The sequence below is a fragment of the Calonectris borealis genome, chromosome 27, assembly GCF_964195595.1.
Source record: "Calonectris borealis chromosome 27, bCalBor7.hap1.2, whole genome shotgun sequence".
Lineage (NCBI taxonomy): Eukaryota > Metazoa > Chordata > Aves > Procellariiformes > Procellariidae > Calonectris > Calonectris borealis.
In genome coordinates this window covers 4,960,077-4,983,456 of record NC_134338.1, presented here as the reverse complement: position 1 = coordinate 4,983,456, position 23,380 = coordinate 4,960,077, and the positions used below count along the sequence as shown (strand labels likewise).

At 60.2% G+C, this 23,380-nt stretch overlaps 2 protein-coding genes across 14 annotated transcripts in view; both read left to right on the top strand.

Moving 5' to 3' along the window:
• ANK1 (ankyrin 1) overlaps positions 1-14,776 on the top strand; it is a 69,473-nt gene extending 54,697 nt beyond the window's left edge. For 8 of the 13 annotated variants that reach the window (XM_075174912.1, XM_075174909.1, XM_075174908.1 and 5 more), the window contains 19 exons: positions 103-250; positions 466-563; positions 652-876; positions 1,296-1,450; positions 1,630-1,841; positions 1,968-2,172; positions 2,360-2,456; positions 2,846-3,074; positions 3,256-3,381; positions 3,469-3,588; positions 3,801-3,885; positions 4,147-4,221; positions 4,829-4,960; positions 5,153-5,299; positions 6,887-7,439; positions 8,088-8,346; positions 9,666-9,749; positions 10,024-10,191; positions 12,448-14,776. In XM_075174912.1, the coding sequence (XP_075031013.1) occupies positions 103-250; positions 466-563; positions 652-876; positions 1,296-1,450; positions 1,630-1,841; positions 1,968-2,172; positions 2,360-2,456; positions 2,846-3,074; positions 3,256-3,381; positions 3,469-3,588; positions 3,801-3,885; positions 4,147-4,221; positions 4,829-4,960; positions 5,153-5,299; positions 6,887-7,439; positions 8,088-8,346; positions 9,666-9,749; positions 10,024-10,191; positions 12,448-12,474 (3,145 nt within the window). In that variant the 3' untranslated portion in view covers positions 12,475-14,776. The other 5 variants (XR_012677478.1, XR_012677480.1, XR_012677479.1 and 2 more) reach the window with 5 other exon arrangements.
• Positions 14,777-15,591: 815 nt separating this feature from the next.
• NKX6-3 (NK6 homeobox 3) lies at positions 15,592-18,247 on the top strand. The gene is made up of 3 exons (XM_075174943.1): positions 15,592-16,147; positions 17,210-17,379; positions 17,456-18,247. Exons 1-3 carry the CDS (start codon positions 15,766-15,768, stop codon positions 17,684-17,686), a joined length of 783 nt encoding a protein of 260 aa, XP_075031044.1. The 5' UTR covers positions 15,592-15,765; the 3' UTR covers positions 17,687-18,247.
• Positions 18,248-23,380: the final 5,133 nt, after the last annotated feature.

Below are 23,380 nucleotides of genomic sequence, written 5' to 3'. Positions count from 1 at the left end.
AGTTTGCCTTCATCCAGCAGCCCTGGGACTCCTTGGGGATAGCCAGGGGCTGAGAGGCCCAGGCCTGCCACTGCAGTGGCTGTCATTGCCCTCTCCTGCCAGGGTGGAGTCTCCAGCTGTCCTGCAGGTCCCCTGCGTCCCACCTGAGACTGTGGTGACCAGAGCGGAGGAGACTGAGCAGGTAGGACCTGTGGAAACAGAAGCTGAGCAAGTCAGCCTGCTGCATGCATCCTTGGTGTCCCCACAGGAGGTGAGCATGGGACACAGCCTGCCGTGGCCCCCCCAGGCATTTCCTGCTGGGGGGAGCCCCCCCATCACCACAGAGCCGAAACGGGTGGGTGGTTGGGATGGACCTGGTACTACGGGACTGCCCAGGGAGGGTTGTGAGACTGTAGAGGAGTGGGTAGGCTCAGCACCCCCAAATAGGACCCTGTGCCCATGAGGGCTCTTCCCTGCCTTACACAGCCCTCCAAGGAGTTCGACGAGGACTCCCTGATCCCCAGCAGCCCCGCCACCGAGACCTCGGATAACATCAGCCCGGTGGCCAGCCCCGTGCACACAGGGTGAGTGCCCAGCCCATGCAGCACATGCACGCTCTGCGCGTGAGCTGGCTGCAAGATGCCCACCTGCCCGTGCCTCTGCCCACTCCAGGTTCCTGGTGAGCTTCATGGTGGATGCCCGCGGCGGCTCCATGCGGGGCAGCCGACACCATGGACTGCGTGTGGTCATCCCATCCCGCGCCTGCGCCGCACCGACCCGCATCACCTGCCGCCTGGTGAAGCCTCAAAAGCTGCCTGCTCCCCCACCGCTGGCTGAGGAGGAGGGTCTGGCCAGCCGGATCATTGCCCTGGGGCCTGCCGGTGCCCAGTTCCTCAGGTGAGCACAGCTGGGAACAGAGCGGATGGGGCTGCCCACACAGGGACCATCGCTCAGGGCTGGGGACGGATGCGGGCTCCTCTGGCGTCTTTTCCAGCTGGGGCAAGACCTCTGTCCATCTCTCCTTCTGGGGGTCTGGTGCAGGAGAGATCCCGCCTCTGGCCAGGCGCAGCACGTTTCTGGGGTGGGTCATTCCAGCATAACAGAACAGTGGCTGTGCTGTGGTAGGAAAAGCCCTGACCAGTACGGTCCCGCCGGGCACAGAGCCCCGTTTCTCAGAGAGAGGGGTGCGAGCAGCCCTGCCTTCCTCCTCCGGCGGCTGTACAGCATGGGCAGGTGCTCTGCCCAGGGCCACCCTGCTGCCTGCTTGTCCTGGTGACAGCGCATGGGTGCAAGCACCCTTCCTCTGCTGTCTACAGCCCCGTCATTGTGGAGATCCCACACTTTGCCTCGTATGGGCGTGGAGACCGCGAGCTGGTTGTGTTGCGCAGCGAGAATGGCTCTGTCTGGAAGGAGCATCGCAACCGCTATGAGGAGAGCTACATAGACCAGCTGCTCAATGGCATGGATGAGGGTGAGTGTGCCAGGCAAGGGGGGGGCTCAGCACCATGCAGCTCCCCACAGACAGGGCTGTGGCTGGCCTGCGTGGTGGGATGGGGCTGAGCGTGGTGTGATCAGTGCAGCTTGGAGGGGGTGGTGGGTGACAGCTGCGGGCTTGGTGTGTAAGCATTGATGGCTGTGCTGCCCTTGCAGAGCTGGAGAGCCTGGAGGAGCTGGAGAAGAAGAGAGTCTGCCGCATCATCACCACCGACTTCCCTCTCTACTTCGTGGTCATGTCCCGGATTTGCCAGGACTGCGATCTGATCGGCCCTGAGGGAGGGTGTTTGAAAAGCACACTGGTGCCTATGGTACAGGCCACCTTCCCAGACACCGCTGTCACCAAGAGAGTGAGGCTGGCCCTACAGGTGAGCCCCATAGAGCCTGGCCCGGGGCCCAGCTGGGCTCCTGCAGGCAGGGGTAGGCAGCAGGTCCAGGCTGTGCCCCAGACTGGGAGAAACCGGCTCTGATGCCCGTGGTTGTGCTGCCCGCAGGCGCAGCCTGTGCCAGACGAGCTGGTGACTAAGCTGCTGGGGAACCAGGCAACCTTCAGCCCCATCGTCACGGTGGAGCCGCGCCGGAGGAAGTTCCACCGCCCCATTGGCCTCCGCATCCCACTGCCACCATCCTGGAAGGACAATCCCCGAGACAGCGGCGAGGGTGACACCACCAGCCTGCGCCTGCTCTGCAGTGTGATCGGTAAGGCTGCCAACCTCTGCTGTGCAGATGAGCATGCTCTCTGGTGGGGACAGGCTGGGCCGCCTCAGTGGGATGCAGCTCCTGGGAGCTAAGGACAGGTGATGGCGGTGGAGAGAGCAAATGCCTGGGGGATGCAGACCCCAGGCTTATGGAAAGGCAGCGTGCTCACCCTTGCTTTCTGCTGCAGGAGGGACAGCCCAAGCCCGGTGGGAAGATATAACAGGCACCACAAAGCTGGTCTATGAAAATGAGTGTGCTAACTTTACCACTAATGTGTCTGCCAGGTGAGTCCTAGGCGAGCATGTGCTCATCTGGGGACATCTGCTGCTCCTTGGGCCCTCTTGGGGGTGCAGCCTGTGCCAGGAGGAGCCTCCCACCCCTGTGCTTATTGGGGCATGGGGGTGCTGCCCCATTCCCACGTGCAGGGCAGTTGCCTCCAGCCTTGAGACCCCCATGCTGCCTCAGCACACATCAGGAAACACTCACAACAACTGGGTGCACAGAGGGAAGGGGTCATTCTTTGTGGTTGGGTGGGTCCCCATCACAGATGGGGCTGCTCCTGTACCCAGAGCTCTTGCACCCTCTGTGATGCAGTTTGCTGTTGGGGGGGGGCAGCTCTCCTGGTGCCACTGGGGGACTTGCCCAGCAGCGTCCCAACCCAGCCCTCCCACAGGTTCTGGCTGGCCGACTGCCCACGCACAGCCGAGGCCATGCACTTTGCCACAATGCTCTACAAGGAGCTGACGGCCGTGCCCTACATGGCTAAATTCGTGGTGTTTGCCAAAATGAATGATGCACGGGAAGGCCGGCTGCGCTGCTACTGCATGACTGATGACAAGGTTGACAAGACTTTAGAGCAGCATGAAAACTTCACTGAGGTGGCCCGCAGCAGGGACATTGAGGTTTGTCCCCAGCAGCATGCGTGGGGGGCAGCAGGGAGAGGGCTGTCCAAGTGAGGGGAGACTGATGCCAGTGGAGGGGTCTGGCCCTGGCGGGGGAGGAGAGTCGGGGTTACCCGCCCTGTCCAGGGGCAGGAGAAGCAGCTCTGCACAGGGTCTGAGCCTGTTTTCTGCTCCCTGCCAGGTGGTAGAGGGGATGCCTTTGCACGTTGAACTCTCAGGGAACCTGGTGCCTGTCAAGAAGGCCACTCAGCCTCGCACTTTCCTCTTCCAGTCCTTCCGGGAGAATCGTCTCGCAGTCCCCATCAAGGTAATGGCAGGGTTCAGGGCTGGGCTGCAGCTGGGGCCCCTGCACCTGCGCTGTGCCAGGCCACCTAACCGGGCTTTCGGTGCTCAGGTTCGGGACAGCAGCCGGGAAGCCAGTGGCTCCCTGTCTTTCTTGCGCAAGGCCATGAAATATGAGGACCTCCAGCATGTGCTCTGCCACCTGAACATCAGCATACCACCCTGCACCAAGGTCAGTGCCGGGTCTCCGGCACCTCTGGCAGGGGCGGCGGGGGCCCATCCCTCCCCCAGTGCAGGAGACAGCGCTCGCTGTCAGCTTTTCTTTCTCAGATGCTCCATGTGGCCATGCCATGCCACTCTGGGGCTGTGGGAGAACCAGTGGTGCCAGGGCAGGCACCCCTCTTTTCAAGCTGGTGACCCCTTGGTTTGTCCCCACTCTCACAGGGAAGCGGCAGTGAGGAGCGGAGAAGGACACTGACCCCGTTGTCTCTGCGGGAGCGATACAGCATCCTAAGCGAGACAAGTTTCGGTATACAGCCTGCTGGGACCGTTCAAGCCCACTCACCACCTGCGCTTGGGATGCCCAAGCCCAATAGAAAGGCTTGGGCTGACCCTGTCGTACTCGCGCTCGTGGCAGCTTCCCTTTCCCTGAGGGTTTCCTTAGTCCTGCCTGCAGGGCAGTGCCATACCTATGGGTCTGCGAGACCCCCAGAGCCAGCACCCCTTTCCCCTCCCCACCCCAGTGCAGGGTCCTGCACAGCTAAAGGTGTAACTTCCTCTTCTCCTCCAGGCTCTCTGAGCAGCACAGACAAGGCAGACCAGAAGATGGTCGACATAGCAGAACAGCTGGGCCTCAGCTGGGCTGGTGAGTCCACATCTGACAGCTCTGAGGACGCACAACACTCCTCAGAAAGCTGACACTTAGGAGGGCTGGAAACACGCTGCAGGGTGGAGTGAATATGCTTTACGCTGTCCAGGGAGCTGGGTCCTAATGCAGTTGGTATGCATGCAGTCTGTATTAGCTCCTCTGGCAGGCTGGCCTTGCCTCCCAGAACTTCTGCTAAACTGTGAGCATACTATGGCACCGAAATGAACTTTCTTGCATCTGTGCCTGCATTCACACGCATGTGCACAGATAACAGGCTAGGGTTTTGTTCTAAGTCGTACGTATTGCTGCTGTTCGTGGAGGCTCAGCACTGTCGTTGCAGCCACACACCCAACGGCAGTACCCATGCTTCTCCTTAGCATGAGACACTGCTACGCTGGTCACAGCCAGCCTGGGCAGAGGGGCTTCAACCTCTGCCCTGTCCCAACTCCTGCTCCTGCATGTTCTGCCATGTTCAGTTGTATGTGACATGGGGGATTCTGTGCTGGGTCTGGCTGAGCCCTTCACAACATTCCTAGCCTTTTTGGCTTGGGAGCTGGCGGTGGGCGCCGGACGGTGTGGTGCTGAGATGTGGTGTCTCCCCCAGAGCTGGCACGCGAGCTGCAGTTTGGGGTGGACGACATCAACAGGATACGTGTGGAGAACCCCAACTCCCTGCTAGAGCAGAGCATAGCCTTACTCAACCTCTGGGTCAGCCGCGAGGGCAAGAGTGTCAAGAGTGAGTATCTGCAGTGCCCTGTTACAGGCGTGGAGGTAGAGGGCCGGCTGCGCAGAGCAGCACATGCATGCTCAGAGGTCACTGGCTGGCTTTACACTGCTGGTTCGTGCACACCTGCCCGCCTGGAGGGTGTCTGGGGTGTGGCTGTGTTCCCCCAGTGACCAGTTTGCTGACACTGGCTTCCCCCTGCAGTGGAGAGTCTGTACACGGCGCTGAGGAACATCGACCGCAGCGAGATTGTCAACACGCTGGAGGGCTCTGGCCGGCAGAGCCGCAGCCTGAAGGGCAGCTGGCGCTACATGGACAGAGACTACTCCCTCTCGCCATCCCAGATGAATGGTGAGTCCTGGCTTCTGGCAGCGACTGCAGGAGGGCCCTGGGGGCAGAGTCCATGCAGACAGATCGGGGCTGATATCTTGCCTGACCAGGGTTGGCCCTGCCATACTGCCTTCTCAGAAGCTCTCCAGGTGGGGTGGACACACGTTCCTTATCCCGACATGCCAGTGAGAGGTACCTCTGGCTGTGTGAGCTGAGCAATGGCCAGGGAGTTCAGAGTCCTGGCTGTCTGGCTGTGGTAGTGCGCCCGGGCTGGGTCCCAGGCAGAGAGTGCCTGGGTGCGGGGACACAGCCGGGGTCAGCTGCAGTATGTGCCATTGGGGAGCCAGTGCACCAGGCAGGGACAGGGCTTTGTGCTGCTGCAGCCCTGCACTGTGGTGCTGCCCATGCAGCACTGGCTCATCGCTCTCTCCCTCTCTGTCTCTTCCCTTGTTCTGCTCTCTCAAACATGCCACATAGCGCCGTCAGGTGCGGGCACTCCTGTGTGTCACTTCTTGTCACCTCTCTCCTCTGAGCTCATCCTGGCCTCTCCTTCTATCATCTTCCTCCACTGCCTGTCTCCACTGTCACCACCTCAGCTGAGCCCTCCGGGAGCCGTGTCCTGCTCCAGCGACTGCTTGTCACCAGGGACTGCCCCTCTCATGGCTGTCGTGCTTGCAGGCGGCCACCCCAGACCTTCTCCTGCACTGCCCTGTGCTCCTTCCCTCGCTGGTCCTGCACTGCTTTCCCCCGGCCAGCCAGCCGCAGGGGAGAGGTGCCTTTTCTGTGCTGGGGGTCCCAGCTGTCCCAGATGCCTCAGCTGTGGCTAGCAATGCCTGGCTGCCTGGGGAGCAGAATGGGTTTGCCACTGATTTCCGGGGGTGGAAAAGGGGCTAGTGGCTCAGAGCTGAAAAAGGCTGAGCAAAGCCATCTGTGTAGGTGGGGGTGCCTGGCTTGGCTGTAGTCCGTATCCGTGTGCCTGGGCTGTGCATGTGGCCCTGGGTGATGAGGACATGACAACTGCTTGTAGTCCTGGAGGCACCAACGGGATTGTAGGGCCCTGGCTCCATCCCACAGGGCCTTGGGGTTGCATGACATGTACCAGGGCCATCCTTCCCTGCTCATGGTACTACTTCCAGCCTGCTCTTCTGGGCTGTGGAGAGGGGTTGACTTTAGGAGTCAGTGCCTGCCAGACTTGGCCACCTGAACTTCAGGCTGACTGTCAGCCAGCTAATGCTGGATGGGGGTTGTGGGCAGGGACCTGGGGGCTGATGGAGCAGGGTAGCAAAGAGGGCACTGTGTCCCGCAGTTGTGGATCGGGCAGCGTGTGGACCCCAGGCCAGTCCTCCCTGCAGGGAGCGGGCAGCCCCAGGGCCTGCCTGAACCAGCCCCAGGACTCGAAGGGAGGCATGGCAGCACTTGGAGGGACCATGCAAAGGCAGCAGCTGCTGTGAGCACAACCCTGCTCAGGCCAGCCACTGGGGTCTGTGGCATGACCTTTGCTATCCTTGGGGCAGGCACCCTCCCGGAGGCTGTTTCCCTTCTCACCCCACTGTGCTTGTGCGTGCATGAGACGGCTGCTGGAGATGTTGCCTCTGTCTGCCCATATAGGTTACGCTTCGCTGCAGGACGAGCTGCTGTCCCCTGCCTCCCTGCATTACACGCTGCCATCCCCACTGCGTGCCGACCAGTACTGGAATGAGGTGGCCATCATGGATGCTATCCCCATGGCTGCCACCGAGCAGGACGCCCTGATGGAGATGTCCGACATGCAGGTGTGGTCCTCAGGGCTCACCCCCTCGCTGGTGACTGCTGAGGACTCCTCTCTGGAGTGCAGCAAGGCCGAGGACTCAGACGCCACAAGCGAAGGCCGGTTCCCGGGGCAGCTTCTCGCAGACGTGCACGGCCCAGACCACATGGGCTCTATGGACCTGGTTGAGGATGACACAGTGGACTCAGATGCCATGAATGGCCTGATTGACCTTCTAGAGCAGGAGGAAGGGCAGAGACCAGAGGCGAAGATGCAAGCCGGTGATCGCCAGCCAGGGACTGGGGAGCAGGACCCGGAGAGTGAAGTCTCTTTTGTTTCAGTTCAGCAGAAGGTGCAAGCCAGGATCACGGCATCACCTACCATTAGCCACATCGTGGAGAAGAGCACAGACAGGTACTGCAGCCTGGGGCGCCGGGATGGCTGTGGGCGGGGAGCAGAACTGCTTTGCCAGCTATTGCCCTGTGCTGGGCCAGCTGCAATAATCTCCCAGCTTTGCTTGCTTCTCTGCTGGTCTCCAGCTCTGGAGCCTGGGCATCCCCGGCAGACAGAGCAGTGGCTTGGGCCGAGTGCCTTGCACCCCTCTGGAGATGCTGTGGGGGGCTCCTTGCAGAGCACCTGGGAGGGATCCCAGGCAGACAGCCAGGCCCTGCATGTAGGTTGTGCTTACCAGAGCCATCTCAGCCTGGGCTGCGTCCTCCCGTGTTCCCAGTGGCACCAGTCCTGTGAGGTCCCTGGCAGAGTCCAGTGATGCTCCACAGCATTGTCTTAGACCCTCACAGCCAGGCCATGAGGCTGTGGGGTGGGCAGGGAGCGTGGCAGGGAGGAGGCCTGTGCCCTTTGTGCATCTGCATTTTGTGCTGCTTGTGCTGGGCGCCCGGCAGTGCCGTGAGCCGGGGAGCCCAGCGCCTGGCGGGGTGCAGGCTGCACCAGCATGCCTGCCGGAGGTAGGCTGGTGCTCAGGGTGCAGCACTCCATGGCAAAGCTGACTGCCTCTCTCTCTCTGTCTCTCTCTCCCTGTCCCTGTCCCTCTCCGGTGCCCAGGCTGAGGGACTGGAATGCAGAAGGCTCCTTTATCTCCTGCCTACAGGACCTGACAGCGGGCTCCTGGCAGGAGGGGGTCACCCGAAGGCTGCTTCCGAAGCACACCACGGCCTCTGGGGCACAGGGCCAGGAGCAAGAGCAGGTCCTGGTGCCGGCTGTGGAGCTGATGCGGGTCAGCTCCACAGAGGACAGCGACTGGCAGCCCCAGCACCTCACAGGCGGCTGGCAGGAGGAGGCAGACAGCTGCTTTTTTGGGCAGGTGAGGGTAAGAGCAGGGGGACCCAGCCCCACAGGAGGTAGAGACCCTATGGACAGCCCTTTCCTAAGCCTGCCGCGAGACCAGCCGGGCAGAATGGGTGCTAGCGGAGGCACAAGTCTCCTGGCACGCTTCCTGCCCCCTGCCCCTGGGGGTGCCTCTCAGCCCAGAATAGCCTGCTGTGCTTGATACCTGAGCTCTTGCTCTCCATTTATAACCCAGCCAGCCTCCCTGCCTGCTTCCTTATTGAGTATCTGCCCTGGCCACTGGCCCAACAGCCTGCTGGAGCCAGAAATAGAGCTAGTCTGGGGGCCAGACTGGGTGGTGGTCATCTTGCCACAGCCACATGGAGTGGCAGGTACAAGGTGAGGGCAAGCACCTTTCCCCGGCCAGAGCACGCACAGCCATCCTGGCAGCACGACCATGCTCGGAGATGGTTGCTCAGCTCTGCAGTGCATGTCTCCTGAGTCACGTGCAATTCCAGTCACACCCTGAACTCCTGGCTCCTGCCTGGAGCTTCATTTGTCCTGTGACGGAGGACTGCACGCTGCCTTCCCACCACAGCCAGAAAGACAGGTTGTTGGCGACCTGACAGAGAAGGGGGACAGGGCTGTCCTGGTTACTGCCTGGCTGGGGACAGGTGGTGCTGTCGCAGTCCTGGCCCCATGACTTTGACAGAAGCTGTGAGCGCAAAGGACGCCCCACCTGCCCTCTCCCTTCTCGCCGCCCACAGCCAGCTGAGCTGCGGCAGCTAGGATTACAGCGGTCCTCCCACAGAGCCAGGGCACCACGCTGGGCAGGCTGCAGACCTGGAGGGCTGCTCCTGCCCTGGGGGCTTTGCCCGCCCCAGCCGGATAGCATGGCCAGGCACTGAGCGGCAGACTCAGACCCGTGGGGCACGCGTGCAGCTGCGCGCGCTGAGGCAGGATGTGGGCTTTCCTGGCCCAGTTGCTGATCGCCCTGGTGCTGCTGGCCTTCTTCCTGGTGAGCTGCCAGAATGTCATGCACATCGTCAGGGGCTCTGTCCGCTTCCTGCTCAAACATGCCCACCGCGAGCTGGACAAGGAGCTCGGGGAGAGCCAGGGGCTGGCGGATGACGAGGAGGCTCTCTCCACCAGGGTTGTCCGTCGGCGTGTCCTTGTGAAGGTAATGAGCAGGGAGCTGAGAGACCAGCCCCAGGGCAGATGCAGAGGAGAGCAGTGAATGGATGGGGCAGGGTGGGAGACAGAGGCTGTGGGGTGCATGTCACGTGTACTGTTCTGCCTGCAAAGGGGCTCCCCTCCCCCCCCTGAAATGTCCTGATGTCCCTCCTGTCATTGCAGGGGAACGAAGTCCTTCATCTCCCTGGAGAGCAGGTGACTGAGGAGCAGTTCACAGATGATCAAGGCAATATCATCACCAAGAAGGTGAGTGATCAAGGGCACGGTGTGGACAAGGGCATGCCGCAGCCTTTCTCCTCTCCCCTCTGCCCGGCTGCCCTGCTCCTCCCTGCAGCCCAGGGGCCCATGCAGGGCACCCGCGTCCCACTGTCTTCGGTTACGGTCACGGAACTTCTCCGGCCAGACCCTGTGCATGGGACAGAGGCTGCACGCCACGTGCAGTTCAGGGCCAGACTGGGTGAGGAGGGAGGCATGGTGCCTGGGGGCTAGCTGTCATGCGTGGCTGTGCGGGTCTCCACAGGTCATCCGGAAGGTAGTGCGTCAGCTGGGCCCTGGTGACACAGATGACAGGCAGGAGCAGGAGGACCTGATTCTGGAGGGTTCCCTGCAGGATCCCCAAGCCCTGGAAGCTGAGGATGATCACTTCATGAAATACTCCATCCTGCACCGGGACGGTCTGGGGACCAAGGTACAGTGTGGCTTATAGCCCTGCCTTGCAGGCACCCTGCCCGGGGCCAGCAATACCGCTGCAGGACTCACTGGCTCTGGGGCTCCGCCACCCTCTATCCTTTCTTCTGCCCTGCTCTCCTCTCCTGTTTCCCCTCTAAGGCTTCCAGGGGCAGCTCCTGCCCACTGCACCAGTCTTCTTGCACAGTGTCTTCTGCCAACTGACTCTGCCTTTCCCTCTCCTTCTCCTGTCCTCTTCTGTATGTCTGTCTGTTCACCTGGGTGATGTCCTGCTTCCCGCCCCTGCGGCTTCCTCAGGAGGAGGTGCGAGTGCGTGTCCCGAAACCGGAGGTCTCTGGGGGCAGGATGGGGGCTCAGATAGTGAAACGAGCCAGCCTGAAAAGGGGGAAGCAGTGACCCCTCAAATGGCCTCTTTTGAGGTAACCCCATCTTTGCTCTTCCTTCTATCCCAGCTCCCCATGCTGCTGCCTGCACTTAGCTGCTGATCATGCACATCCTCCTGGGGAAACGGTAACAGGGCTGTGCCCAGCTCTCGGCCTGCAGAGAGGGGTTGCTGTACTGCAGCAAAATGCTGAGGGTGGGCAGCGGTGTGCCCCTGCTGCTAATGCGCTCCTGGGCCCAGGGCCTGGGTGCAATGGGCATGGGGTGCCCCGCTCTGCAGCGATCCTCCAGCCCTGCTGGTACTGGGTCAGCCTCTGCGCTCAGCAGAGGGGCTGCTACTGCGGTCACAGCATCTTGGGTACTCAGGGTAGTGCTCCCCAGTAACAGGGCCACAGGGTTGTTAATCCTGGTTGTGCTGGGCTACAGCAGAGGGATGGTCTTTGTCCAAAACCGCTCCAGGGAGAGGATAGCATTTGCATGGAGTTTGAGCAGAGCTGTCCCCTTCATCCACGAGCATTAACTGTGCAGCCTTGTGGCAGACAAGACCAGCCCTTGGAGGCTGGTGCCCCTGCCTTCCCTTCCCACGGGGTGCAGCCAGGCACCGGCAGAGCCGTGAGCCAGAAGAGGGATGTCACAGTTCTGCTGGGCCATGGCCTGCTGCCTCTGCTCGCAGCACTCCTGCTGGGAGATGCAAGCGGCTGTCACTGGCAGCCACGCATCGTGGCACGAGAGGGCGGCAGTGAGGTCTGCTGAAGCTCCTGGGCCAGGGAAGGGGTTGCAGGCCATGGCATGGTGCTGCTGGTGGACATCAGGGCAGCAGGGATTCAGGAGTGGCAGGGTGCAGGAACATGATGCTTGTAGCCGTTGAGGGCAGGGGGCCTGTCTTTGGCCCAGGACATTTCTTCCATTGATCCCCAGTGTGAGCTCTGGATCATCCCTTGAGTCTTGTGCATTCCCTGCTCCCCCTGCCACCCCTTGGGTGGGACTAGACCAGGCTCAAGGCAGGGTCCTTGGCACAGCACACTTGGACCCAGCTGCATCGTTGTTCTCTGCACGCTCGCTGCTGGGCTGGCAGTGCAGCACTTGGGGGAAGGTGCTGCACACATGCTCCCCAGCTGCCAGGCGCTGCCTGAGCCAGGGAGGAGGCTGCCAAGCAGGGGTGGTCGGTCGTCTGGCCTCTGCTGTACATGCACGGCTGTGTCTGTCTGTCCTCTCTCTCCCTACTCTCTCCACTGTGTTAGTGGGCTCTCTGTGAGCGCATGACAGTCAAGAGGCTTGTGCTTGTGGTCATATGTTCATGCAGACCGTGTCCCCACACCTACTGCCTGCCCTACTCCCCAGACAGTCCCTGGGTCTGCCTCTCTCTGGGGCAGTGCTCCTGCTGCTTTGCTCTTGCTGTTTTCCGTAGCATGCAAAAGTGGCCCAGGGTGTGCATTAGGAATGTATGAGGTCTTACCCACTGCTGTGAGAGTGAGGTGCAGTCAGTCACCCTAGCTGAGGCTAGAGGCTTAGGGCTGGCCTCCTCTATCCCAGAGCCTACAGCAGCCCTCCCAGCTCTTTCCCAGTGCCACATTGCCTTTGGCACAGCTCAGCTCCTGCTTGTGGCTGCTCTCTGCAGCTGGGACAGCACCACCAATACCATCTATGCCATTGCTGCTGGTTCCAGGCAGGGCACTTATTGGTGCTCTGTCACTGTCTCTCTGACACCCCCCAAAACTTGTCTTGTGGTAGCTGGGCAGGATGGGTGCGTGTGGGACAAGCACAGGCTGTGGAGGGGACTGGGACTGCCACATACCTAGCTGCCCCCACCCTTTCTCCTGGCTGTGCCACCATGAATGCCTGGTAACCCCACCTGTCTCGCTCTGTGTCTCTCCAGGATCTCACCTCAACACCAAACCACTGAACTCCACACACGTTCTGACACATACCTGAGAAGAGAGGAGAGGAAAGCAGAGAATGGAGGGGAGCAGGGCTGGCTGTACATGTTTCTATAGGCTAATGGCATGATTTCTGTATGAGACATACTTACCGTCCTATTCGCATGACTGACTGACTGCAAGACGCATGAGCTACAGTACTTAAAACTGACGGAGGGGCCTCCGTCCCTGCCGCGCTGCTGCCAGGAGCCCAGAGACAGCAGCATGCACCAGGGGCATCCTCTCAGCTCCTCTGGGAGGCAAGAACTGGACTGGCAGAAAACAAGAGGGAAGGAGACTCCACCCTCATGCATTTGCGTGTGTAAATGCATCCCCACGCCCGTGCTCCAGCTGCAAGAGGGAAGCTGGGGCAGCACAGCACTGCTCACCATGGAAGGAGAGGGGCTCGACCCCCTGTTGCCCGTGTTGCCTCTGCTGGACTCACTTCTCATCCCTCTCAGTGAGTGTTGGGTTATGGGGAGGGCAGCAGTTGCCAGGGAGTGTGTCAGGTGAGGGTTGCAGGGAGCACAACTGCCCTGGGCAGAGGGGCTGGTGCAGGGCTGCCCTTCCTCTCCCCAGCACATGCAACGTCTCCCACCAGGGCAGGGCTCTGGGCTGACCACTGAGCTCGTTGCTTGTGTTGAAAGTGTAAACTGTACAGCAATCAGCCTTGTGTATATGAACCAATAAATACTATGCAAACCCCTAGGGACACTCTAGCAGTATATACAAAGCACTAACAGCTCCTCTCCCAAATACCTCTTCAGGCTGCAGGACAGGCAAAACCTTTGGAGTACGTGAGCAGCTCTGGTGAAGGGAGCTGGGAGGCTATAGGAGTAAAAGGGCAGCAGACTGCCCCTGCTCTGTGCCCCTCCAGCTGAGCCTGGTCTCTTCCTGGCCTGCAGAGAGGGGCCCATAGGTACAGTCCCATGGGCCTGTCCATGGTGCAAACTCCAGTTTGTGTTGGCTCCAGCTGGGATGCTTGGGTGTAGGCCTGCGCTGAGGTGCTTGGGGCCCAGGGACAATGGGTGGTGTGACAGAGCAGGGGATGCTTGTGCCACACTCGGGGTTGTGCCTAGCTCTACTCAGCACAATATCTGCTCAGGAGATGAGCCCAGAGCTGGCAGGAGCCAGCAGCCCTGCACTACGCACCTCATGCAAGGGCTTCGCAAGGTCCCCTGGCCTCCCTGTGAGGGCACAAATGAGCACGTTGACCCCGTGGATGCTGGGGTCCCAGGACCAACCCCAGAGACATGGGGGGCTGCTCCCCCAGTGGCTGCACTTTGGCCAGGGGCTGCTCCCCCAGTGGCTGCACTTTGGCCAGGTGAAATGCCCTGCTGCAGCAGCCTGGACCAAGCAGTCACCCTGGGAGCTAGGGCAGCCCTGGGGCCAGCTGCTCTAACAGGAGAGCAGTGATGGACAGAGCTGCCCAGGTAACTCTGAAGTGTGCAGTAGGTTGAATCTGCTGCGATACTTGACCCCAGGATGGCCGGATGCAGGTAGTGGCAGTAGGTCCCATGTCCCCGACTCTGTCCTTTACCTAACCAATGTGGGGGCCTGGTCTCTGTAGCATAGTGGCGTGCGGAGCCCCTGCTCTTTCCCCTGGAGGTGGCCATGGACCTGTTTCACAGGGTCTGAGTTTGCTCTCTGTGGCCACGTGCAGAAAGAGCCTACCTCCAGCCTCAGGCTGGTGGCCCTGGCAGGGTAGCCCTGTCTCGCAGTGGGTACACATCTGCCGGGAAAGCCCCTGGCTCTCCTGCAGTCGGGAAGAAGCCTAGCTTCTTCGCTGCTAGCCTAGCAGCGAAGCAAATGACCCAGCTTAGCCTTGGAAAGCAAAGCAACCCCTTCCCCACCCCAAAGTTGAGCCATATAGGCACAGACTCACCATCCATCACCCTTGCTGTGTACAATAACCTCCCTAGACCCACTGCGACAGCTGATTCCGTAGCATCGCTGTAGAGTTGTGTGTGGGTCCTGTGCTTTGGCCTTGTATACGCCTTAGGGAATGTGCTGTGCTGCAACTGTGCCAGGCACCTGCAGTGACATTGCTTTGCGCTCAGACTGCTTGTAGGGCTGGTAGGGGGAGGCTGCACCCGACGTTGAGCCTAGGGAATGCTGCAATCTGCACACTAGAAGCTTTTTAGAAGTTTTAAAAATTACTTTTATTTCCTTTTTTTAATTGTTATGGAAACAAGCCTTTTGGATCTCCCTATCTTAGCCCCTGATGTATAGATCATTTCCCTGTACACCAGCTATCAGACTATGAATTAATAAAGAAACCAACACAGACCGTGTCTCATCTCTGCTTTTCCAAGGGTGTGGAGAAGACTGAGGCTCCGGGGTGCGTGGCCAGGTGGGGTTCCCCTCTGCCCATACCCCGTTGCCAGGAGGCAGGCAGGGGGCCGGCAGCTGTTTGTGCCCCCATTCATGGGCGAGGCCAAAGGGTGCCGAAACGTGCGCACCCCCGAGCAGGTCTCGGGGCTGATCCGGCAGCAGCCTCTCCCGGGACGGGCGGGGAAGCGGCTGCCCAGCCGGTGCCACCGGCGGCCTGTGCTGCTGCGGGGGGCGTCGGCGGGGGGAGTCTCCTGGCCGCATCGGGGGCAGCGGCGCTGCTGTGCCCCACCCGCCGAGAGCCCCGCCCGGCGCTGTTCAGCGCCCGCGGCGCCCCCGCGTCCCGGCCCGGCCCGGCCCGGCCCGCCCCATCGCGGCCCCGCGTCGCGCCGCAGCCCGGCCCGGCCCGGCCCGGCCCGGCCGCGCTGTCCAGCGTCCCCGCCGCCCCGCCCCGCCCCGCCCCGCCCCGCCCCGCCCGGCGCTGTCCAGCGCCCGCCGCGTCCCCCCGCCGCCGGCTTTCAAAGCGCAATTTGTCTGGGCCGGGCCAATCCCGGGCTGGCCCTGCGGCGCAGCCAATGGCGGCCGAGGCCGCGGAGACCCGGCCAATGGGAGCGCCACCTGCAGCCGCCCGGCCAATGGGGGCCGTGTATTCTAATGGACCTCAGCTTTATCAGAGAAATGTTGGCTCTTCCCAAGCCCAAGTTGAGGGTCCGGTGCTGGGGCCACCTCGGCGGGGTCAGCCGGGGCCGCTCACCCTGGCCCTGCCTGTGGCCGCCTGCCTGCCCAGGACGTGGCCCCCCGGCCAGCCTGCCAGGGTCCCAGGGCCACCCAGGTGCCCGCCGGCCAGGGCGGACACCAGGGCCCAGTAGCCCCTGGGCTGGTGGGGATGGGCTAGCCGTTGCACCCCTGGGGAGCCGGGCTCTGAGGGCCGCCTCGGCGCTGAAGCCATGGACACCAACCTGCCGGGCACCTTCCTGCTCAACGGTCCCTCGCTGGGCCCCTTCCCCGAGGCCAAGGCGCCCGTCTGCCAGTACTCAGTGCAGAGCTCCTTCTACAAGCTGGGCCCCCCCGGGCTTGGTGCCCAGCTGGCCGCCGGCACCCCCCACGGCATCTCCGACATCCTCAGCCGGCCTGCGGCGACACCGAACAGCAGCCTCCTCCCCGGCTACCCGCACGCGGGCGGATTTAACGGACTGAGCTCCCCGGGCGTCTATTACGGGCCCCAGGTGGGGGCCCTCCCCAAGGCCAGTGGCGAGTACCTGCCGCGGGGCCGGAGCTGCTGGGCAGAGGCGGCCCCAGACTGGCGGGGCAGCCGGCAGTGCGGTGGCCGTAAGTACAGTGGGGCCGGGGCGGGTGGGTGGCGGGTGGGTGCCACAGGCGGCAGGCACTCCACAGAGCCCCGACCCATCGGCACCGGGCAGGGACGTGGGGCAGCTGCCCAGGCCGCATCTTCTCCATCACCCTGCACGAGGCACGGCTGGTCACCCTGCAGGCTGCCCCAGGACAGTGGGAATGGCCCCAGCGCCAGAGCTGCCGGACCTCAATGTGCCGCAGAGGTTTCGGCTCAAGAGCAGGGGCAGCTCCAATGGCAGAGATTAACTCTTTGCTTAGCCCCCCAGACCAGCTACAGCTGGCAAGGACAGGCAGAGCCCACCGCCCCAGAGATCCCCCGTCCCTCTGGCAGCTTCACTGGGATCAGTGCCTGGCCCAGCTCACGGCAGAGACCGGCAGGATGGCCGGCCCCGGGCTGGCAGCGCTGCCTGCCTGGTGGAGAGCTGGCAGGGGGATTGCAGAGCATGTTGCTGCCGTGCCAGAGGGTGGGTGGGATGGGTGCACCCACTGTCCCTTGGGGAGCCCCGGGAGGCTCTGGGCCAGGGGCTGGGTGCAGCTGCTCAGCACCTGCAGCTGTGGTCCCCTTCCCCCCTCTCTAGGTGATGCTCTCGGAGCAGATGGGTCAGGCAGCTTGGCTATCCACTCCCGGCACAGCTATGAGCCGACCAGCTCTGCCTGCCTTCCCATCATGCATCCTGCAAGGTGTGGGGCATGGGAGCACAGTGTTCCCAGTGCGTGGCTCTGGGGTCATGCACTGCTGCTAACGACCCTTTCCCTCTCAGCACAACAAATTAGCGCTGTCCCTGAGCAGGAGGTGCACAGCCCGGCTCTGGCTCCGTGGGGCCTGCACAGAGGGCAGCTCAGCCCTCCTGGGATGGGGCTGAAGCCTTGAAGCCAGAATACGGTTTTAATTTGGAGGGGAGCCAGCGTGGAGGGACTCTGTGGGCACTGAGGGCTGGCGGGTGTGCTGGTGCCGTGTCCAGGAAGGGGAGAGCTGCCCAGAGCCATGCAATGCAGAGAGCCCAGGTGCTCACCCGCCTCCCTCCTCCTCTCCCGCAGCCCCTGCTCATCTGGCAGACAGCATCCACAAGAAGAAGCACACACGCCCAACCTTCACGGGGCACCAGATCTTCGCTCTGGAGAAGACTTTTGAGCAGACCAAATACCTGGCAGGTCCGGAGAGAGCACGGCTGGCCTATTCCCTTGGCATGACTGAGTCCCAGGTGAAGGTGAGTGTGGGTCCCCGCGTGGCATGGGGTGCGTGGCGTGGTGACTGCTAACCGAGCCGGTCCCGTGGGGCGGCAGGTCTGGTTCCAGAACCGACGGACCAAATGGAGGAAAAAAAGCGCCCTGGAGCCCTCCTCGTCCTCGCAGCGGGCGGGGGGCTCTGGCGGAGAGCGGGCAGCCTCTGAGACTGAGGACGACGAGTACAACAAGCCCCTGGACCCTGACTCGGATGACGAGAAGATTCGGCTGCTGCTGAGGAAGCACCGTGCGGCCTTCTCGGTGCTGGGCTTGGGCACGCACAGCGGCTGAGGGCTGGCACAGCCCACCCCTCTGGGCCATGGGGCGCCTGGCCCGGCCACCTGCTTCCTGCCAGGGGGGTGACCCCCAAGCAGATGCCCGGCTGTGGGGATGGGGCAGCTGCCGTCCCCCTCCTGGTGGCTCCTGCCCAGGGATCATGGCTCGCAGGGCTGGGAGCAGCACGCCTGTGCAGTGTCAGGCGTGGCCGTGCTGTCGGCATTGATGAAATAAAGGTCCCAGCCCCAGCCAAGTCCCAGCGCTTGCTTTGCGGGCGTGCGGTCCAGGGTGCCCTCATGAGGCTAGGCCGGAGAAGGGGCTGGGATAGCACATATGGGACAGGGTCTGTGAGCCAGGCAGGGGAAGGGGCCGTGGCTGTGGTGCTGTGTGTGGGGCAGAAAGAGTCCACAGGAGCAGGGCAGCCCTGGGGATGTTTCCCAGGGTTTTCCCCAGTTTGGGCGTGCACCGGCAGTAAGAAGTGCTGGTTCAAAAGTCACTCGTTGGGGCCTCTTGTTGGAACCTATTAGCAGCAAATAAATATCATTTATCTTAACGGTGTGAGTGAGAGCCCATTCAGCTGTCGGGGCTGCAGGATTGATGTGGCATCAATAGCCCTGGTGTGTTTGCTGCCAACCTGGTGGGCCTCCCCCCATGCTGCACCCCCGGCGGCAGGGGTTGCACACACATGCGTGTAGGTCTTGCACGCCCCCTGCTCTGGCTCCCCATGGCTCAGCCCTTGCACACCAATGGTGGGTGCCGCATAGGGCTGTCTGTCCCCATCTGCTCAGGGTGCCAAAGGGACTCCTGCTGGCACAGGCACACTGCTGGGGGCCCAGCAAGCTCGGCAGTTGTTCAGCTGAGAGCCAACTAAGTGCCAGCCAGGTGTGAGCAAACAGACCGGCTGTGTCCTGGGAGGAAATCGATAGGAGATAAGGTGCTGCCGGCCCATCATACACTGATTAGCAGCATGGCACAGGCAGGGAGGGGGTGCTGGGGGCTGCAACCCAAGCTGCCCTCCCCTTTGGCTGCAGGCAGCATCTGAGTACAGGCTGGTGGCCAAGTCCACTCCTCGGGATGGTGAAAGTCCCCAAAGCACTGGGGCTTTGCAGCAGCCCCGAGCACCAGCCTCGTGGTGGGGAGCTGTGGTGTGGGGCTGCAGACCGTCACTGTGCGACCCATCTGCCCAGGCCCCAAGGCCCACATTTCGCTTCAAGTACTCTCCAATCTATCACTTTCCACCATGTGCTGGGCTGGGGGGACTTTGCAAGGAGCCCTGATCACTCGGCAGCACTTTCCCAGGGCTTAGGGAAGACCCATCTCCCCCATAGGTCCCTGTCCAGCCCCCCAGCGAGTGTGGGGCTCATAACGCTTCCGCCTCAGCCATGCAGCCCCTCTGCTGCCTCGATGGGACAAATGCCAGGTGGCAGAGGTGACGGACCCTTCGCAAGGAGGTGGCAGGCCAGGTCCCATGGACAGCGCGGTTCACAGGGCTGGGGTGGAGGCTGCGTGCCCCATGCGCCCTACTCCCATGGCAGGTCTGGGAGAGCCACGTCACCATCCGTGGGCCGAGCCAGTGCTCAGCAGGAGCAGGCTCCGCACAGCAGGAGAAGTGCGGGGCTGCTGTTGGGATATTTTTTTGACATTTTCTAAGCTGCCCAGCGTGGCTGACAATTTTTAATGTACTAACTGCCTGGTCCAGTGAGCTGATTAATTGGTGCGGTGGAGATCAATACAAAACAGAAAATTAAAACAATTTTAAAGTGATTAAGTAGTTTAACACCTGTCTGATGCCACGTCAGGGCTGGGAGACAAATAAAGCAGGTGGCAAAGGGCCTGCTGCAGCCGGGGAGAGTGACAAATCACAGCCACAGGCTGGCTGCCCCGTGCGTCCCTGCAGCCGGACAGATCCTCCGAGCAGCGCTGCTCTGCGCAGGCCCCGGGGCAGTGGTCAGGACCACCCTCCTCTCCTGCCTGCTCTGCCCACTGCTGTTCCTGGGGTCCTACTTCCCACGCAGACGGCACTGGCCACTTGCTGCTGCAGCTTGCTGCAGCAGAGCAGTCCCCCGCCAGCACTGGGGTCTCGACAGGGCACGCAGAGCCTGGCCAACGGCGAGCACCAGCTCTGCCCTCCCCAAACCCGCCTTGTGCCCCGTGGCTGGAGCCTGCCAGGGACTGGGCAGCCCTGGGGCATGCAGGCTCCTGCCAAGTGCGCGGCAGAGCGTGGGGCCAGCTGCTCCGGGGGCGTGTGGGGTGCGAGTGCAGGCAGGGCAGCCTGGCAGGCAGATGGATAGCAGCTCCGCTTCAATTCTGCATCCCTTTTCTCCCAGACAAACCCCGTCGGATTTTCATAAATCAAAGCACCACACTGTTTAATAAAAATTTATTGACTTACAAGTGATTATTTATCAAAAGGCCATTAATAGCAGCTCCGGGAATGATGTGCTACTGGGTGGTGCGGGGAGACTAATAGCAAATCAATGCCAGCATCCGGGCAGAATGCATATGAGGGCCCCCGGCCCCAGTGGGCTGCATGGCTGCTGCAGCAAGAGCCAGCAGCCCCTACCCCGTGGGCCGCCCAGCGCTCCCCCCGATTATTTATTGCTTACAAATGAAATGATCGATACTTTTAATCTAGAGCTAAATTTATTAACTTTCCCATCGGAGAGAGACATATTGACTGGGGGTATGGGGAGGGGGAGCCGAGGAAAGATGGATGTGTGCCTCCTAACCTGTCCAGCCAGCTCCCTGCCTGCTGCAGAGCATCCTGGCAGCAGCGGGGCTGCCGGGGATGGTCCCCCAGCACGGCAGGGCGGTTGGAGGTCCCTCAGAGCTGGGGAGGCAGGGGAAGGCTCCTGCACATCACCACAGCATCTGTGACAGGGGCCGGCGGGAGCAAGCTGTGGGCAGAAGACTTGTGGGCACCTGCAGCCAGGTCCGAGCAGCCTGGGGTGCTGCTGCAGGCACCAGAGTGTGCGTGAGGCCTGGCCTGGGGAGAGCCCCTGCCCAAGCTTGCAGGGGCTGTGGAGCAGTGTTTGCATGGCCTGAAGTCAATGCCCGTACCTGGCCAGAGACGAGAGCTCTGGGTGCCCAGCCCTGGCTGACAGGAATGGTGTGGGTGATGCTGGGGCATGCTGCTGGCTGGGGAAAGGCAAAGGAGAGCCTGGAGCCCCTGCCCAGGGACAGGCAGGCAGGCAGCGATGCCCACGTCTCCAGCCCAGTGCCATGTCCCCTGGGTGCAGCTCAGCACAGGGAGAAGGTGGTCCCACAGGACCCAATGAGCGCGGCACTGCCTGGGCACACCACAGCTCTCTGGGGCTGAGGCACCCTCCAGAGCCGGCCAGACCTTGGCACGGCATGGGGGGCTTAGTCCAAACAGCCCCCTGAGCAAGGAAAAAGCTTTGTAAGCCTTGGGGCCAGATCAGCAAAACTGGAGCTGGATGAGGCCGTCATCCCCGGCTAGAGGCTGCCAGGGCTGCCATGGAGGTCAGCAATAGCTTTTTGGGTAAGCATGTGACTCAAGCAGGAGCTGGAGCAAATACAGCTCGTAAAATGTTATGATTAAATGGTATAGGCAAGTACTACAGGGTAACACACACCTGCTTGGTAAGTGAAGCTTAACGATGCTACATGTTAACTCCCATAAGGCAGCTGCTATACCCAGCATTTCTTATACAACTTGAAGATGATGGTCAAAAACTCTGCATAAATGTAACAACTGCCAAGGAGGTAAGGGTTGCACTTTTCTTTTCTTTCCTTTTTTTTTTTTTTTTTTTTTTTGAGTAGCAAAGCAACAGCTCCATTGGTTAACAGACATGGATGGAGAATTGGTGAACTGGTGTTAGGAGCTGTACATAGTAAGTTGGGTAGAATAAGTAAACCAAAATGCTGGTGAATAGACCCTTAATGCCATAATAAACTCCTAATGAAGGGTTAGGTCCTAGCCTGGGTAACTGAGATACCTATTAGTAATAAGCAGTTGTTTTGTCTTCTATTGGTAGCACAGGAGCGTAAGCAATACACTTCAATCCTGTAGATGTCGTTAACTATCTCCCACTTGGCTTCAGCTTCTTTTGTTTTGTTCTTAGGTGGAATGGAAAAGATAGCAGGCTTTGCTTCTTTTTCTTTTTTTTCCCCCTAGATTAATTGCTACAGCTGAAGTTGAGCAGAAAAGAAGAAAAAGAAATAGGGGTAACAGTGAAAAGCATGGCGCCAATAAGGGTGTCTCCATCACCAAACAAGAACAGCCTGGTTTCTCTTGGTGAGGCTGGATGTTAATGGTGATCATATGTAACAGATCACTGATAATTGAATGAAATGTTTGTGTAGGTAATGTGTCTCTGTGTGTATATTTATAAAGGATCACATTTTGAGAACTACACAAAGCAAAGGTAAATCAATTCAGTATAGAAATATTTCCCATAACTGTACGTTAACAGATCATATGCTATTAAGTGTAGCTTTACATCACTGTGAATAAGGAAGACTGTCCCCTCTCAGGTATTGTACTGGGAACAGTTTAGTTTATTTGTGCATAAGTTGATGGTCCTGGGGTAGGTGCAAAATAGCAGACCGTGGAAAATGGGGTTCCTCAACTACGAAGATAAGTTGTGCATACCCTGCTTGCGCATTGTCTCGCGCAGGTAAAGACGACCTAACTGACCCAAAAGAAGGGTTTTGAAGCCACTAACAATGTGAAGCAGGGAGACTGCACAGAACTGAGTAATGTAAGTGAGGTGTTGTGCATTACGTCTCTTGGGAAACATAAGGGGAGTTTCTGGACTTTCTTTCTCTGCATTGCTTTCTTTTCTCCATCTCTGTTGATATAATGGCGTTTTACCCAAATAAAAACAAGCAGGAAGTAAACTATCTCGAATCCATGTTGGTAGCTAGTGCAGGGATATTCAAATTTAAGGACGCTTACACAGAATAGCTGTCCTGACCTGGGGGGGTCACAGATGCCCTCCCCCAACAAACAACATTTGGGGTACAAAGGAGGCACTTAAGTGTTGCCTTCTCTAGCGTTGTAGAAAATGCAAGCAGGCTTCCGCAGGTAGCAGCGAAACAGCATCTGCTTATAAGAGCAGGCAGAGGACCCAATGAAAGTGCTAAAGTTTGTAGGCACGTAAGGAAAATTGGAAAGTACATGGGATGAATGCTCAAATGCAAGTTGTTTTACTGAATAATATACTTGCAGAGCTGAAAGGGAAAGGTGTACCACCTCCAGCACAAGATTTCAGCTTCCTTGCAACAAGCTGAGATTATGTATGTGCACATTGGTGCATAACAAGATCAAATCCCACCGTTTCCCTCAGGAGACATTTGAAAGGGGATCTCCTACCCCAGCCATGGAGTCTCAGACTCTCCCACCCACCCTGGACTCCCACCATAGCACATAAGGATTCCTCAAGAGCCCCACCTGCCACACCAGTGATAATTGCCTGGCAACCTCTAGTTCCAGGGGACAGAGGGAGGCTTCCAAGGAGGATGATCCTCCATTCAGATGCTGGAGAAGCAATGGTCTGGATCAGGCTATGACAGGAGGGTGGCGAAAGGGAAAGGAAAGGTTTCTTCTTGTGGAAGTAAAGCTGGAAATGGCCTGAGAGACCACATACTGCTCCTAAGGGCTTTATGGTGCAGACGTGAGAGGCACAGGCTCATGAAGACTCCCTTGGTTGTCAAGGCAGCTAATTTCAGTGCAGCTCACCAGTT